General features: G+C 46.6%; 1 protein-coding gene across 3 annotated transcripts in view; it reads right to left on the reverse strand.

The window, feature by feature from the left end:
* Positions 1–1,335: 1,335 nt before the first annotated feature.
* TMEM201 (transmembrane protein 201) overlaps positions 1,336–17,614 on the reverse strand; it is a 28,078-nt gene continuing 11,799 nt past the window's right edge. For all 3 annotated transcript variants that reach the window (XM_057431987.1, XM_057431996.1, XM_057431976.1), the window contains exons 4-11: positions 17,400–17,576; positions 16,616–17,007; positions 15,988–16,191; positions 5,553–5,770; positions 3,923–3,994; positions 2,640–2,930; positions 2,023–2,154; positions 1,336–1,581 (exon numbers count right to left, since the gene is read on the reverse strand). In XM_057431987.1, coding sequence (XP_057287970.1) covers positions 1,484–1,581; positions 2,023–2,154; positions 2,640–2,930; positions 3,923–3,994; positions 5,553–5,770; positions 15,988–16,191; positions 16,616–17,007; positions 17,400–17,576 — 1,584 coding nt within the window. In that variant the 3' untranslated portion in view covers positions 1,336–1,483. The remainder of the gene's footprint in view (positions 1,582–2,022; positions 2,155–2,639; positions 2,931–3,922; positions 3,995–5,552; positions 5,771–15,987; positions 16,192–16,615; positions 17,008–17,399; positions 17,577–17,614) is intronic.

Here is a 17,614-nt window from a genome sequence, read left to right on the forward strand (position 1 = left end):
GGAGGAAAACACACAGTAAGTGTAACACTGTAATTCAGGATGCAAACACAGGACAGTGAGGGAGAGGAAACAGGAGTTTGAGGTAAACAAGCCCAAAGGAAAGGACAATAAAACCCCATCTTAATAGAGTCAGCCCTGCTTCAGGAAACATACAGCTAATGGCAGTTGGCTTTCCCTCTTCACCACGTGTCCTTGACACATTGGTGGATCTGCTCTCTGCACTTGGGATTTAAGAATCAAAACACCAAGACTTTCTTTGTTCCTAAGTTGTACTATATGATTGAGTACTCTGCACTATACTCTAAATGGCCCCTGAATCCTAAGCAATGCTGAAGTCTCACCCAAAAGCAGAAGTGCCCAAATGCCAAATTTGGGCTGGATTGTCCAGGAGCAGGTTTGGCATTCCCAGCTGAGAGCACCTTGGCATTTAACTAAGTAAGCAATATCTTCAATGGTTACTTAGCAAATCCCAATATCAGATTGAAGGTTTCCAGATAAATGTCTACAATCAGACAGCTCCTCATGTATCTTCTAATAGAATAGACTTGTGCGGTGTACAGCAACAACAAGCTGCTCCAGTGACAGCACCAGCAGAGCTGTGAGCTGAAGCTCTCTGACCACGGTGCAAATCACAGAGGGATCCTTCCTCACTACAGAATTCACTGTAACAGAATTAATGCCTCCTGGGTAAAGCAAAGCACAGGCTTCCTCCTCCTAATGCAAATCACAAACGGATGCCTGCCTGGGGTTTGTGCACTCCTGCAGCGACGGTGCTGGCTGGAGGGATGCACAGTCTGTGAGAACCAGCACGACCAGAATGGCAACCGGTGAAAGCGGCCTCAGGACACAGCCCAGGTGGAAGCACATGAACAGAGAAGATGCTAGAATATGCCACAGCAGCCAAGGTCACCCATGTGCGTAGGCAAGCTTAAGGCAACTAAAGAAAATTCACTGATAATTTAGAGGAGAGCGCCAAGAGGAAGAGAGAAGAGGAACCATTGGGCGTAGAAGCTGGGAATGCTGCTACAGTAGCCAAAGCCCAGCACCAGCTACTAAGCAAGCCCTCTTCTCCAGGTCGTTTGTTCCAATTCTCCTCATTTTACCAGCACCATCAGCATGAGGTTCGTGTGTCAGAAAGAAGAGCTGGGGATAGGTTCCTATAAACACAGCTTACACATTTTCAGGCTTGTCTCTCAGGTGAGTTCCTTTGAAAGAAAGCACAAGGGCCATTTGACTGGCTGCTCACTTTGAACTGGAGCTCTCTGGGAATCCTGCCACCTCCAGGGACAATCCTGGGATATGTTCTACCTGGAAGTGATGGCAGCAGCAACTGGGTTCCTTGTCATGACAGTCGAGTAGACAGTAGTTCATTAAAAACCAGCATGCACCAGTGGCATGGCCATTAGACATGAAGCCATGGTTGAATCCTTCTTGTCTCCTCCGAAGCAGGTGGAACCAGAAAGAAGGGGAAGGTTGGCACAAATCAACGCAGGCTCCGGTAGACGTAGGCTGACGTGAAGATAGCATTGAGAGTCAGACTCAGGGCTAGCAGGCCTCGGAGAGCAGAGTTACCAAAATGACCTTAGTAGAAGAGGACAACACAAAGAAAAGGAATAGCAGAAAGAGATATTAAAGAACTGATGAGACAAATAACAGCAAACATTGCTTGTGCTCTTTTTCTCTCTTTGCCCAGCATTTTCACCTTAAACAGAAACTGCTGAAGCACTTCTGTCAGGACAGATTCCACTGCCCTCTTTGGTTCCATTTTCATCTCATTGCTCTTCTCAACACCCACATCCCCACCCCTCTCCTTCTGTCTCAGTTCAGTACTCTGCCAGTATTCTTCAGACAGTCCAAAGAGCAGGAATAGCCTTATTAAGGCCTTAGAATAGCAGTCAGAACATCCATTTTGCTGCTACTTGTTTATTTGATCTGAAGATCAGATCACTACTGCAGCATAGGAAATAGCTCAGTTACCCCTCCCAGAAATGTATATGAAGCACTCAAATGACTTGCACCTACCTCTCCAGCCTGCCAAATCTTCCCCTTTGGTCGTTGTGTCGACAACACACGTAGATGAGTGTGATGAATGATCCTCCTTTTTGATGGAATTATCACTGCAAATGCTCCCTCCTTCCATAGCAGATCTCACATCTGCAAGACAAAAAAGGTGAAAATTCAGAAGGCACCACTGGAAGCCAAAAAAGCAGAAGTTACCAGAATAAAGCTAGAACATCAGTAATGAATGGCTGCTTGGTAAGCGTCATGAAAGGATTGAGGACAAGGGCTGGAAACAAAAGGCTGATTTCACTGCTGTGCAGCAGAAGCTGCCTGCATGCTTGCCTCATACACTGCCCATATCAGTATCACCACATCTATGGTTAAAGGAGTTATCCAAACAAGGGTGAAAACAGTGGCAGTAGTACCCCCGGGGCACCACTAAGTGAGCAAAGGACATCTGAGGCTCTCCAGGCCAGTGGATTTTTAAGGGAGCTTTGGTAGCCCAGCAGTCATCACCATCTAGGTTTTTCCTGAAGGTTTCCCACCTATTGTGTCACCTAGATGATGCGTGGCTCTGCTTGCAAGCCAGCTCCTTCCTACAGATGCATTTCTGAGTCAGCAGGAAGCTGCCAGCATACCATGAATTCCCCGCTCGTTGAGGTTCTTCTTTGGAAAGGAGGCCAGCTCGGTGGCAAAGATGTTGTTGTCTGAGTGGGTGTGCTCCTCTGAGCTAGATGGAGTGAGCTGAGCTTCATTCTGAGATGGGAAGAGCAGCAGCTTCTGGCCTTTCAGGTTGAGGCGGGCAGGGCTGATGAGCGGGCGGCGGTACCGCAGGGAACCCGAGCTGGAGGTCACAGAGCCAGCCACTGATGGTGCTGGGGAAGGGATGCGGGAGGGAGCACAGCTGCCTGACAGCAGGGAGAAGTGCTCTGGAACGGAAACAGCCCGAAGAGAAGATGATGAGATGGTAATGCCACACAACAGGCACTGTTTCCTTTAACAATTCTACAAGATGCCCCAAACCTCGCAGTGTTCAAAGCACATTGGATGGGGCTTGGAGCAGCCTGCTCTAGTGGAAGGTGTCCCTGCCCGTGGCAGGGGGTTGGAACTGGATGAGCTTTAAGGTCCCTTCCAACACAAACCAGTCTGGGATTCTATGATTCTATAAGAAAAGGGAATGGGAGTTGCAAATGTCCAACATATCTTGCACTAAAATTCTTTATTCATTTGAATTCCCACACAGCAAAACATGGAGAAATTCCACATGCACTTTGGTAACTCAAGAATGACTTAGACTAGAGAAGGGTTTACCAGGACCTGAGTGACCTTTCTCTCTGTTCAGTTGTGTCCGCTCAGTAGAGCCTGTTTTGCAGGTAAATGAACTGTTCTGGCATGTCCTTTAAAGGCTGTTAGGAAAGAGCATCAGGATGTGAGAAGGTTTGCATTAGCTCAGGCTGTGCCTGTTTTTCCAGCAGCAAATGCTTAGGCAGCACAAACAGCCAAAGGATCCACCTGGGGTCAGGAGGGCAACAGACAGGTCACTGGAGGACACGGGAGCAAAAGGGCAGAGCAGACAGGGCAGCAGCTCCTCTGGCTGGGAAAGTGCAACAGAAGAGCTGCCCTAGGAACAGTTTAGTCTCCTGCCAAAGCAGTCTCAACTCAGCCGTAGAGCAGGGAAGGGATCCTGCCTTTGTCTCACTGGGTTCAGCGTGAGCTCTCCCAGGACTTCCAACACATCCAGCACCTTATTTTAATGCAATCCCACTCTTAGCTGGAGCCCCCTCTGCAGCATTTCTAACAGCAAACCTGACATTTGCACTGGGATGTGAGCAGGGAGGAAAGAATTAAACTTGGATCATGTATTTCAACCCACTCCCTGCAAGTCCTGCAAAGAGTTGCTCTGGAAGGCGTCGTGCATTACCTGATGTAGGAGATTCCTTGGACTGAGATGACTGCGAGGCTGGGCGACTTCCACTGAACAAGTAGCCAGAATCTAAAGTGCAAAATGAAACAGTTTGAACCCAGCTGGCTCAGTTTGAACCCCCAAAATGTAACTGCATCAGCTTGTCTCAGAAAGGGATGGGTGGTGAATGCAGGCAGGAAAAACGTCCCTGTTTTCCTGGCTAAGCTACATGCCAGCACCAGGATAATCCACTTTTCCCAGCTGCCACAGAACTGGCTGATAATAATTTACCTAATGTTGCACGGGAGTAGATGACAAATACACACACAATTTAGTTGCTGTGAAAGCAGCAACAGAAGGACGGGGCAGCTTCCAAAGGTGGTACCTTCTTCACCTGCTCCTAGACAAGCTGCTAGATGACTCCTGAACACCACATCAGATTCACATTATCTACCCTGTGACTGTATCACAGCTGGGGTGCGTCTGCTTCGAAAGGAAGAAGGTGAAGATATGGTTGTATCCTTTTATACTCAGCCCCAGCAGCTCTCTCCAGTCTGTCTGGTTTTGCAGTAAGCAAAAGCAAGCACAGACCTCACAAGGGTGGCTCTGCAGGCAGGGGGGATCCCAGCCGTCTGGTGCATTCACACCTGCCCTTCCCATGCCAGTTTGGGAACTAGGAGGATGCAGGCTGTGCCCAAAGCTGCTGTGCTGCCTGGCTGGTCTTTCTCTTGCTCTTTCAGAGGAGCTGGCAAAACTGTCAGCAGCAGGAGCTAGAGAAATGTTGGATGAAGTAAAAAGTCCCTGCAAGACTGCTGTCTGCTGCAGTGCTATCCTAGAAACCTCCCCATTTTGGCCTCTGACCTTTTGGTAAGCAGTTACCTGCTTTATAACTCTCCTTGAGTTGCAGAGTTTGATTCCATGCACCAGTTAGAGACACAGGAAAGCTTAGCTTTCCTTGGATGGAGAATAGCACTTGAATGCTATTTTCCATTTGTTAGCTTCTAACACAGCAAAACTGAGGGCTTACTGAGATACTGAGTCTTTCCTTAGGCCTAGAAATCTTTCCTAGATCAGAGAGCCCTTAAAAACAGGAGGAAACAAGGTCTCTACAGCAGTGTCCATAGTTGTGCTAATGCATGTCAAACACAGACTTTATGAAGAGCCTGCCTTTAGCTCTGCTCCCTTCAGCCGTAGCAAGAAAAGCAAGCTACACAAAGCAGGTAGGGGAGGAGCAATCGCTCTTGCCGGATCAGTTATCCTCATGTTCCCAATCACCTCCTAACACTGCTCTTTTCCATTCCCACTTCTAACTGCTCCTTCTGCCTCTCCCCACACACTATAGCTTGTGCTGCACCACCACAAATGCCCAGAGAAGCCTCTGGATTTCAGTAAGCACACAACAGGCAAACGCTCGCCGAGACTTTGTTTCACCAGGGTGGCAAGAGTAGGCTGCATAATTTCTTAATGCCAAAACCCAGATTACAGCAGCAATCCCTGAACAGGGCTGTAACATCATGTCCCTGCTCATGGCAGAGGGGTTGGACTAGACCTTTGTAGGTCCCTTCCAACCCAAACTATTCTATGACTCTATATGGATACCTCCCAGCCTGTTTCCTTCTGAAGCATTGCACCACTGGCACACACTTACCTGTTCTGGCCAAGGAGGGGATGGTTCCCAGTGAGAGTGCCCTGTTGAGACGCCCAGGAAGAGAGGAAGGAGAAGATCTGCGTGGGGACCTGAAGAGCTGCTGGTTTGTCAGCTGGAGAATACTGGGTGGTGTTGGGACAAAGAGAGATGTAGCAGGGGAAGTGAAGCCAGTCCCAGTGCCGCTGGGGAAGAGAGTAATGGAATCCCCAGAGAGGTACCTGCAAATGACACGCATGACAGACATTCAGCAACAAGAACCTTTCAGTAACCCCTCTCTCAGTTGTACTTTTTGTGTTAACAGGTCTGGACTCATTTTGCAGTGCAGGAGTGCAAGATGCAGAATGCTCAGGAGTTTATGGGAATGTTCCTACACTTCTGAAGCCAGGGAAGGAAGAACTGCTCAGCCTTACTGAAGTTACTGTGCACCAGCCTGCCCCACAAGAGAGGCTGTGAAAAATGGTGGAAGAGTTTAAGAACTCAGGTGCAAACAGACATAGGACCTTGGATCTCTCCCTGCATGAGGAAATTACCCAGAGCCCACCAGAATGCTTTACAAAGTCCAGATCCACACAGGACTAACGATGGAGTACACCTTTTGCTGTGTGCACATGCAAACAACATGCTTAGAAATGTCATGACTGGGAAGCAAGTGGTTATCTACAAGCCTTTTTGTCTTTAGAAACCAGAATCAACATCTTACCTCTGATGCCAGTCTAGAGAAAAGTATGTTTATGGGTACCTAGATAAAGCTGTAGACACAAGAGCTCTGTTTTAAAACTAACATTCAAGCCTCTTCAATACATTTGCTTTTATTATACTACTGTGAGGTCATGAAGACTCACTGCCCTCATTTTAGATAGGAAAGACAAGCAAAAGGAAGCTAAGTGACTTGTTGAGAGTCACATAAAACTCCTAGGGTAGAAGACAGACACAAACCTGGGTTTTTCAACCCTAAATTGATACCTAAAGCATCACATTTTCCTTTCTCATATCATAATTAGCCACAGGTATGTACTAGCATAGCCATTCAGAGGGAACTGTGCTCCTGTATCATATGCTACAGGAATTGTCTTGCTTTTAGTGAGTAAAAACCAATCTCTATTACAGTAACTGGAGAAAATGTCAATTGGCAATAATAATGGCCATTGTATTTCTAGGTCTGTGAGTTGTTTTCAATGGGCTCTTTCCAAGTGCCAGAGTGGAGCTGTAGAACAGCACATCCAACTGGAGAACATACTACCTGAGAGAACAGACAGAACGTGCTCAGGGTACCTGTACCAGCGAGCTTGATTTTGAAGTGCTACAGATACAAACTGGTTTCTGTTCCACTGTGTGAAAGGACTTTGTATTTGAAAGTCCTCACAGTATTTCACATTCAGTTACTATATGTAAATAAACTCTGCAATTGGTGTCTGATACCCCATTTCCTCACCGACCTTTGCAATGGTTTAAGATTTAAAGATCAACCTAAGATGAACAATCTGTCAAACACTCCTATTTTTACCTTCTTTATATTCCACCTTGCAATCATGTACTGATCTTAGTCTGTATGTAAGGTTTAGCTGACTACATTGCATCAGAAATGAGGGGTCAGCTTTGCAGTCTCACTTGTGTCCATATACCATCAAAATGAGCATTCAAAGAGGGTTGAAAACATAGGAATTTTGTATTATTTTGCATAAAGTACAGGAAGGAAAGTCTAGAATATGAACAAGATCTCTCAGGGATCTCCTGTAAGCTTTTGTTTAGTTAGAAATAGGTAAGACACTTGCCAAATAAGTCATGATGAAGTACTAACCGAGTATGAAGCATATATAATTTACAATAGATCAGGCTTTGCAGCATACAATCAAGCTGCAGCATTTGGAGGGTTAATCTCACTTCTGATGAAAACAGAGACAGATGAGAGCAGCAATGTGGCTTCTCTTCTGTCAGAGGAAAGCCAGCAGTAAATGAGAGCGTGAAGGAATATATATATATCTCAACCTTGAGCTGTGAGGTGATTTATGCACATGCCATTCTCTCTGGGAGATTAAAGAGGTGATGCAGTAAGATTATGCAGTGCTAGCACGTCCAGAAGCAGCAGTCTAGAGTTAAAATTACATTTAAAGTATCTTATGGAACTACTTATCTGCTAGTATGAGGCAGACATCAACAATCCCGACCAGCTTAATCAGGCTGAGCAACATCTGAGCCAACCAGCTTCCTGGTGCTTGCAAACAGGACATGCCTTTAACAGCAGCAAGGAACTCCTCAGTCTTGCAGCAGAAACTGCCCAACCTCTTCAGGTTCCAGAGGACCTGGGAAGGGTGTCATGCTTCGCAAACGTGCAGAGGTCTTTAGTGCACAGACATAGACACATTTGCCCCACCACACATACAGATGTAAACAGCAGAGGTACATGTGCATCTCAGCTTTGTAAGAGGAAATGAATGGGAAAGGAAATGAGAAGTGCAGCTCAGGACTATGATGTGCATGGTATCAGAAAGAGTGATACCTACCACTCACTGGGGCATGCCAGCGAAGGGCAAAGCAGAGCATGGCCTGGGGACAACACAGCTCTTTTTTCCTAGCTTTGCACTCTTTGTGTCCTTGGGCTAAGGGACAAACCTCACACAGCTCCTGGCTGCAGTGGAAAATACCTTCTCTGGCTCATTGACAGTTTTCATTTACTGGCCTGGAAGACATTACAGTCATTTAGCACTCATAACCACTATCTTCTTCCTGGGATTTTAACTGTTTAGGATCAGAGTTCCATGGGCTCTGCTGCTCACCAGCCCCACTTCACAACGTGCAGCCAGATCCTCTGGGCAGCTGATGGCACCATCCAGAAAAGGCCTACTTCTGGTTAGAAAGAATAGCTGAAGAGTTTTAAGCATAACATATTAATGACTTAGGGATTGAGTGCTGACCAGAGAATGGCTTATATATTGATCTGCTCTGAACAGAGTAAATTCCTGCAACACGTGAAAAGTCCTGTGTACTCTACTCTTTCGTGTCCACTGCTGTCATGTCAAGAGGGGTGGATGCTGCTAAGAAGCAGGGTGCTCTCATGGGAATGCACTTCATGCCCAAGAATGGTGAGCTCAACCAAAACTTCTTTGAGAAGCAGATGAAAAAGGTGAAGAGATCAAGAGGACCATAAAGCAGGATGCAGCCACATCACACTGGAATGGAGCAGTGCAGCTGTGTCTTTGCTCTCACACTACTGCCTTGCTCCAAGCCGTTTGTGCACGTGATGATAATAATGGGTCTGGTAACAGAGGGGGGAAAAAGTCACAAAAAAAGGAAGGGGTAAAAAAAAAAAAAAGGCTCTGGAGTCACAGTTTGTGGAAATAGGGCCCGGAAGCCGTTTATTTCAGAACTTGGTATTGTGAACATCAAAACTGGGGTATCTCAGTCAGTGGTTACAATGGTCACAGCGTTACTACAGTTGGGCACAACTCTGCTACACAGATACTTCAAAAATAAAGTTAAAGAAGAGTATTACATGGTATGGGACCGTACACTGTCCTGAAGAAAAGCCTCCTCCCAGCAGAGCCTCCCCTCCTCTTGTCCCAATACCTCCCTCTTATCCACAGACACCACCACACGTGTGTGCCTTCTGAATTCACATTTTAACCAGAGATGCTGCATCATCTATGGGATAGAGACATGGGAGAGAGCCTTTTGAATTCACATTGCAATAAGAGATGCTGCATTACCGCTGGGCTACAGATATGGGAGAGCACGGTTCAGGTCAGACTACAGGGCTGTAGCTGGACCCACTACGGGATAATTCAGCACATGAAGTAAGAAGGTAAGACAGTCACAGCCAGGCAGCTTGCTGTATGTGCTGAGGTTCATCTGCCTGGAGGCAGCTAGGGAGCTATGGGTCAGTCATGGGTTATAATATTTGCTCTGGACTTAAGGTCCCATCCTAATTTAGCTATGAGTAACCCATGTATGACTGCACCGCTTTCTCCAAGCAGCACGGGTGCTGCTGCCCTGCCTGCAGAAGCAGCTCACTTAGGGCTGGCAGAGATAAGCACATTTGTGTGAGCTGACCTGCAGTCACTTCTCTGGTGTGCTGCATCACATCTGCCAGGGCCATAAGCTGTGCCTCCATATCCTGACATAATCAGGGGTGAAGAGCAATATAGTGAATAAAAAACAGGGAGAGGGATGGATCATGCTAAAAAAGGGGCACAGGTCTCAGACACATTAAAGTGACTTAGCTATAAACTTTAGCTGCCAAGACTAAGAGTTCTTTTCTCCTACACACTGTCCAGCTTTGGATGCAAAAGGAGGGGTGAATTAAAGATGAAAATGCTCCAGATGCCAGGTCCTGCACTAATACCTTCTAGAGTAGACAGAGATGGTTGTCATCAGCAGCCTTTGCTGCTAGCTGGTGGCACACAGATAGAGGGGGGTGTTTGTGTGTATGCACATCCCGTGTCTACAACGCTTCAGACTTGCTGGCATGACAAAAGCGTTCGGAAGATCTCTTCCCTGCCTGGGCACTGGATAGCTTTGGTCCCAAATGAGGCTTTACAGGGGATGACTTCAGGACTGAGTACTGCCCCTTTCATATGAGAGCATCTGCTATGGTTCGGAGGCCCCAAGGTACTCGCAGGTGACAACACACCAGGAATGAACCAGTAGGGTATATGTGACAGCACACAAGTTCAAAAGCATCTCTTTAAAAACCAAAGCAAAGCCAAACACCACAGCTCCCTGCTTTCAGGAGTGGAGTCAATCTCAAGCAATCATTTGGCTATTAATTATATTAATTTTCATAAGAGTATAAATAATTTATCCACAATACATGAATACATACTTTCTATAGTATCTAAGCATGATTATTAGCTTCACATCATCTCAGCGTACTGGAAAAATAAGTCATAAAGGCAAAATAAAACACCACTACACCAGTTTTATAGTCCCATCTTGCCCTCAGCTTTTGACACACCCAAGCTCAGCTCACCAGGGCATGCAAAGCACAGACGCAGGCAAGGAGGAGTTAATACAAAGGAAAGACTGGGATATAAATATCGAGTATTTAGAGTTTAGAGTTGTAAAGGGCCACAAAGGCGTCAGTTTGCATGCAGTGATGTCAGTGAGGGCTTCAGGAAGACCAGAAGCAGCAGCAGCAGAGATGCTTGCTTGGTTGCTCTGGGTTCTCCCTCAACCCCTCTGTAGTCTGCAGAGCTGCTCAGAAACTGAAGAGTGCAGCCCAAGTGTCCTGTTCACTGCCACACTCACTGGTGGCACTTGAAGGACAAAAGCACCAGCCTGGCAGACATACAGGCACTGCTGTCCCGAGCTGCAGCTCCATCAGCCCCACTGAAGCAGAGCCACACAGTGTTGTCAAAGACCATGTCCAGGGAAAGGCACTTAATGAACTCCCATCGGCCCTTTTATATATCCAGCTCTGCTGGGCAGGGTACAAGATGCTTCCGAGTTGGCAGATCAGCCACAGCCACTCTGGGCTGGAGCACATCTGATCTGGTGACACACAAACCCTCCCCACCTCAGCTCCATTCTGCAGTACCAACCTCTGCTCCAAACACCCAGCCTGTGGCCAGTGCGAAAAAGTAGCACCTGAAATTAGAGGCTTTTGGGCTAAAACCCTCTAATCATGTTAAGATGTTTGCATGTTCTGGCCTGCATGGCTGGGAGGATCCTCAGGCAACAAAGCCGTATCTGGTGACCAAAGGTTATACATTCCTTTATGGCCTGAAATAAGAGTCCAACTAAGTGAAGACAAGAAGCTCAAAGCACTGAGCTCACAGCATATCGGTTCTGGATGAGTTTTGTATCAGCCACGTTAGAAAGTTACAGGCTCTTTTTAGCTACTACCCCCTCAGCAGCAGGAAATGTGTACTCATGTGTCATACAAAATAGCACCTCAGCTGCAGGAGGCTGGGAGCACTGTGCTCAGGTGCTGGACTGGCACTGAAATACCTGAGCTGGAAGCATACATTTTCTTCTGCTGGACTCACTGGGGGAAGCAACCAGGCAGGGTTAGATGACAGAGCTCACCACGGAGTTATTTGCTACCTGAACCTCAAGTAAAAAATGCAGCTAGTAGAGCACCTTCCATATAGACCCTACAGACTGGCATAGGGTTTAGAACAGTCTATTTGGCATTGCAATAGTGCACTGCAGGAACAGGACTTGGGTGATCTTTAAGGCCCCTTCCAACCCAAATCATTCCAAGATTCGAGGGTGCTTTAACCTTTTTTCCCCCCAGAAACAGTTAACAGTGCAATACTGCCAACTTGTAACTGACCTTCAGGGCTAACTGTCTAAGGAGATGCAATGGGTACAGATGGAATGCTAGCAGGTTATAGAAAGAAAACGCCTTTCTGTTCCTCCCAAAGATCAATCATTCTCTTCCATCAGCAAAAGCATGTGAGACAAAGCATGTGAGAACAGCAGAAAGAGAGGAGACTGTCAGAGGAGACTGTCAGCATTAGAGCCTCTAAAAGACCATAAATCCAATCACTGCAAGTTTGCTTTTGCAGCTCTGAGGTTTTTAGTTGCTTTCAGAAGCAGCAGCACAGACATGAGGCACCAAGAAGTGGGAAAATAAGCTGACACCTGAGCAAAGACAAAAGCTTCTTTGGCATTAGAATTGAATCACATTTCAATGCACTTTGTTATTTTGTTAGCAGTCTTTCCAATTATGAGTCCAAAAGTTGTGGACAAAGCACCACAGAGACCAGGGCATCAGTTGTACAGGTTGGCCACGAAACAAGGTCCTTTTCTGATGTTCTGACATATAAAATTAGGTTAACGTGTACAAATACATCATTTGTATTAATCCGCATGAAGACTTTTGTTTGAAGACAAATGCATTTCTTGCTTGCATGCCACAAGTAACAGATCTCCCAGAGGAAAAGATTTTAAAGTGGGCAGAGATTAGCACTTGCTGTGTAAACAGAGCTAAACCATTTCTTAACAGTATCAGTCAGGTTTCACAGTGTAAATCCCACAGTTCTATCAGCTGCCTGTTCCCGCTGCCTAGTGTCCATCCTCCCCATCCCAGTACTGCACAGGAAAAAAAAGAGAAGAGATGAGGCACAGGAAAACAAGGTAGCACTTAACAGCAAAAGAGGGTAAAAGGCACCAAACCCCAGAGAGCTCAAAGATGAGGCAGGTTGAAATTGAAAGGAAAATAACCCAAAACGTGCTGCTAAAATGAAGGCAGGAAAATAGCTGCTCAGAAGAGACAGGAGGCCACATGAAACAGGATAAAGTGAAACTTAATACTGAAAGCCTTGACTTTCAGCTCCTGAAAGCAAAACGTGCAGAGGCTGAGGAACATCTTTAGAGGAAGAGCGTTTCCTTTGCTACTGGGTGAGAAAATTTGGACAGATTCATTTTATTCTCCTCAAAAAGAGGGTATTGCTGTGAAAAATCAGGCATGACATTACCATGACCATCCACACACTGTAATAGTTTGTCAGCTGCTCATCCCCCTCCTCCTTCTAGCAGTCTCAATATATCCTTCTAAACATGAGTCCTTCCATCACTTGGACATACCTGACAGCAGCAAGAGGGACCGCTCACCTCTGCCATACCAGGTATGTTCATGTGCTAGAAGCTAGCAGGAACTTCCAGTCCAGCCTGCAGTGCCCAAGGCAATCCCAGCTAAATAGAAACATCAGTCTTTTCCTATGTTTATGAGAACAACTTGAAAGCACTGAAGAAAGAAGGGAGAAAGGGGAAAAAAAAAGGGCTAGATGTCTTATTTCACTTAATGGACAAGGTTTCCTGGCTCTTCTGTGCAGCTTGTTTAGAGAGCAGCAGAACTGGCACTGGATTTAGTTCCAGTGCCCATTACATTGGGTGGCTTTGTCCACTAATTGGGCTACAGAACAATGGTGTTGGAAGGGCTGCTGCAAAGAGTTCTCCAGGGTGAACACATTAGAGGCATCACTGCACTGAAAGGAACGCTGAGTAGACAGCGATAGCACATCCATACACAAGATTGTATGCACCTTCCTGTCCTTTCCCCAGCTTACTGCTGTCTTAGCATTGCTCCCTGCTCCAATAGGCTGACAGGCATAGAAAAAAGACTGGATTTTTAAGGAATGCATCCTATTAAGTCTCCTAATGGGGTGCAGGAAAGAGGCACCAGAGTGACTGTGAAGGTCTAACCTGGCATTGAGGACCCTGCATGCTTCTGCTGGCTTTTCCTGTTTTAGTAAAGTCATATGGCTTCTTAAAGTATTTACTTTGAAGCACTTCTCTGAATTCAAGTATCCTAGTGGAAAATGGGACATAATGGTTCTAATTTAGCATTTTGGAAGTCTAAGACTGGAACAAGAAACAATGTGTGACTGTGAGCTGGAAGACAAGCCTTTTGGGTCAGGATTCATACACAGAAGATTGGAACCAGACTTTGCAGATGCTGGATTCCTGTTGTGGATAAGTAAGTAAACAACACACAGAGCAGCACCATTGACAAGCACCAGAATGGAGAAAGGTATTCTCTTTGCTTGGAGGTGGGTATTGCAGTTATCTGAAGGCACTGGAAAGAAGTTCCAAAGGAGAGCACAGGTGGGAAGGAGGATTGTGTGCCCCCTTCCCATGCCAGTTGTTAAGTTAGAGGCACATGGACCCTCACCTGGGAGCTGAACCTTCCCATGACACCCTCAACTTGGCTGATTGTTAAGGAGACACTACAGAGCTTTGGGGCAGTGCTACCTTTCTGCTTTCACAATGATACCGGTTTGAAGAACATGAACAATGAAGAGCTGTAAAATCTCTTCTGTTTCCTTTAAAAAAGGTTCTGGAATTTTACCAGCATCTGCAGCATCCAGTAGTGTCTGAACTGTTCAGCAGGAGTTGCTTTTTCAGAGTGAGAATTCCTACTTTAGAGTTTATACATAGAAAGATCAAGCCACCTGATTAACTTCTGTCAGACTGTTAGCATGGCAAGTTCCACTGTGCTGTTCTGACCAGAAGAAAATAGCACATCTCCTGTAACAATGCTGTTTCCTCTTGAAAGACCTAAACCTGCATGAGAAACTCATGAGTGCCTTGCAGAAACCACTGCAGGGTAATCAGACTGCTTAACCTAAGAGACCCCAAGAAGTTAATCCTACAAAAACCCAAGCAGCTGAAAGCTCCTTCCTCCCCACATGGTAACAACAACTAATCCCAGCTTTCAGTGGAGCAGGCACTCAACTCCAAGTGCCAATTTCCAGACCCCTTTGCTCAGCAGCATTAGCACCAATGCCAGTCTTCAAGTAAAAACCCCTCCAAGTAACAAGAAAACTCCATCTCTATTGCCATGTAGCCCTGCAGCAGAGGCTCCCACCCCTTCCCATATAGCACATCCTCCTGATCTGTGTTCTCAACTAAGCAGTGATGTACAATGAAAGCTGACCGCATACCATGAGGTTGTTAGTCCCATATTTCTTCTCCTTCTAAGGCTACAGGAGTGGAGGAACATTCTCATTTTTATCCAGTTGTGCTTTTACACAGATGCTCCTCAGGGGGTGGGTTAAAATCCCAAAGAAAACCAGCACTGAAAGCAACAGCCACTGAATTTGAAATGCAAATCAACAGCCACTGATTTGAAATTGTAGCCTAAACCACCTGAACGCCCTCAGATATTGAATCAAGACACCCTGAGCTACAGAACCTTTTAAAGCACCCTTTTACATAAGTCATTGAAATTCCAGTTAAAAGCACTTAAGGATGCCTCTCCACTTAAAACAGGAGTCACAGGAGAATGGCAGAGAGAAAGCATGCAGTTAAGTGATGCTACACAGTAGAAGGCAAGAACCACCAGGTTATGGACTCCCTCCCCTCGCATGCCTGCACACCATGCAGTGTTGCTACAGCACACATTACAAGGACTTGGAATCCAGAGGCAAGTTCCCATCAGTTCAATATTAAAATGACCAGCACCATTAGAAAGCCGAAGGTGGCCTGGGCCCCATGGTGGATCAAGGCAGAGGATTCCTCTGTGACTGGCTAAGGATGGACAGGCAGTGAGAAGAACCAGAAGGAGAGGAGAAGCCAGAATCTCTTTGGCTGGAGGAGCAGAATGGGAAGGAGGCTGCATTTATGGAGCAGTTTGTGAAGCAGCTGTTGGAAGAACTGGCTTTGGGGAAGTTGGATATTTGCACTGCTGACGTAGGATTCAGGAAGAAGGGAGAATGGAGGCAGCAGGAGTAGCTTCCATGGCTAGCACCAGCAGTGGAAGTGCTCCAAGCAGCCAGCACAGTGGGAAGCAAGGATGGGAAACAAAATCATTATCTAAAAAGGAAGAAAAGATCTTCACTGCTTATCTAAGTAAAAAAAAAAAAAAAAACAACAGCAAAAAGAAGAAACAGAGGAAGGGGAAATCAAAAGAGGAGAGAGAAGCACCAGTCGCAAAGAGTTCACAAGGCTTTTTTCCTCCTTCCCCCAGCGTCACTGCTCTGGCTCTGACCTTCGGGGCCGGTATCTCCGATGGCCCGTTGACTTCCGCGTGGCCACTGCTGCAGTGAAGCCCACCAAGCAGCACAAGGATGTGGTGCCAAATTTGGCTGTGTCCAGCCAGCTGGGTGTTTCTGTCTTCAGGTATCTCTCAGCTAAATGCAGACTCATCACTACGAACCACAAGACTGAAGCAAATGCATCAATTCTCCGGAGCCTGCAATGCCAGAAAGAAACCAAACAAGACACAAGGTAAGCGTTTAAACACCAATGAATCCTGAAGAAGGGAAGATGGGGAAAAGATGGGGAGGTACTCAGATTGAGGAGGTTGTGTACTATCTCTTACTATGGTTTTGCCACCTGAATAGGTCAGCTCCATTTTCTACAGATTAGAGCTGCACTGGGAGTTTTTCATTCATGGTAATTCAAGATTAAATTGAACAAACCACAGCACAGATCCAAAACAAGCTCTGCTGTTGCCATCCAGCAGGCCAGCAACCCAAAGAATAACAAGGAGAACGGTGCCACCCAGTACTACATGTCCCATTCTGGCAACATTCACACCCTGGCTCACTGGGTCAAGACAAGGCAAAAGACCTCCAACGTAATGCAGTTGTGCCAGCAGAGAAGAGCCCACGCACCTGATCCGCCCAGCTAAGAACATGGCCAGCAGGCAGGTGAAGAGCCCAAGGACAGCAACTGCAACCTGGTGGTTCTTCCCGTAAGCCCATGCTGCACTCAGGTTCTCCACCATCTGCTCTGGGAGCAGACGGAGCAGCTCCCGCCAGCGGGCCACCGCCATGGAAGTGTCGTTTTCCAAGTCTGCATGTGAGCTTGTGCCAGTCCTGTTTGGAGTGGATGTGGGACCAGAGGAGACAGGAGCAGGGATTGCCGTGCTGGGTGAGAAGGGGTCGCCTGACCCGTACAAGGCCATCAGAACCAGGAATGCACAGCTGAGGAAGGCCAAGAACCGCAGAAGTATCACCTGAGCTGGTGTGGTTATGGAAGCAGAAGAGGTGGATGAACATAAATTCTGCAAAGAAAGGAAGAAACAGCTCATCAGAAGCTGAATGAACTCTGGTAAGGGTCTGAAATGGTGCTTTATGAAACACTTCCAGACTATAGGGTTTACCAGACAGTTTTGCTCAAGTCTTTTTAAGTCTCTGTACTGACACCACAAGGTATGTTGTAGACCAGCAAAGAGGAACAACAGAGCTATGAGCAGAAGCCAAGCTCAGGCAGAGCAGTCAGGGTAGGAGGTGGTCATAATTCACTTCCCATTGTTCTTACTTGTCTTGTAATCTATAGTTTCCTGCACTGTACTCACAGATTGGCTTTCCTACCTCCCCTTTTCTGTCAGTCCCACTATTCTCCTTCCAGTTCTCCTCACTACCCCCTAAATTCATCCATCTCTCCCATATGTACCTGACTATAGGTCTTGTCTGTCTCACGGCGTTTGAAGTGGTGGCTGAGCAGCAGCGCCCGGAGCTGCCGGTTCTGATGTTTGATGTAATACTCCACAGCAGCCTGGCACGGTCGGCACAGCTTGTAGGTCTGCTCCAGGTGGTGCTTGTAGACCTCAATCTCCTCATCGTATTTGTTCTGGTGAGAGAACAGGAGAGGAAAAGTAGGTGAGAACT

This window comes from Pezoporus wallicus, unplaced genomic scaffold (assembly GCF_028554395.1).
Source record: "Pezoporus wallicus isolate ANWC-B61680 ecotype Strahan unplaced genomic scaffold, APGP_CSIRO_Pwel_v1 contig_8006, whole genome shotgun sequence".
Lineage (NCBI taxonomy): Eukaryota > Metazoa > Chordata > Aves > Psittaciformes > Psittacidae > Pezoporus > Pezoporus wallicus.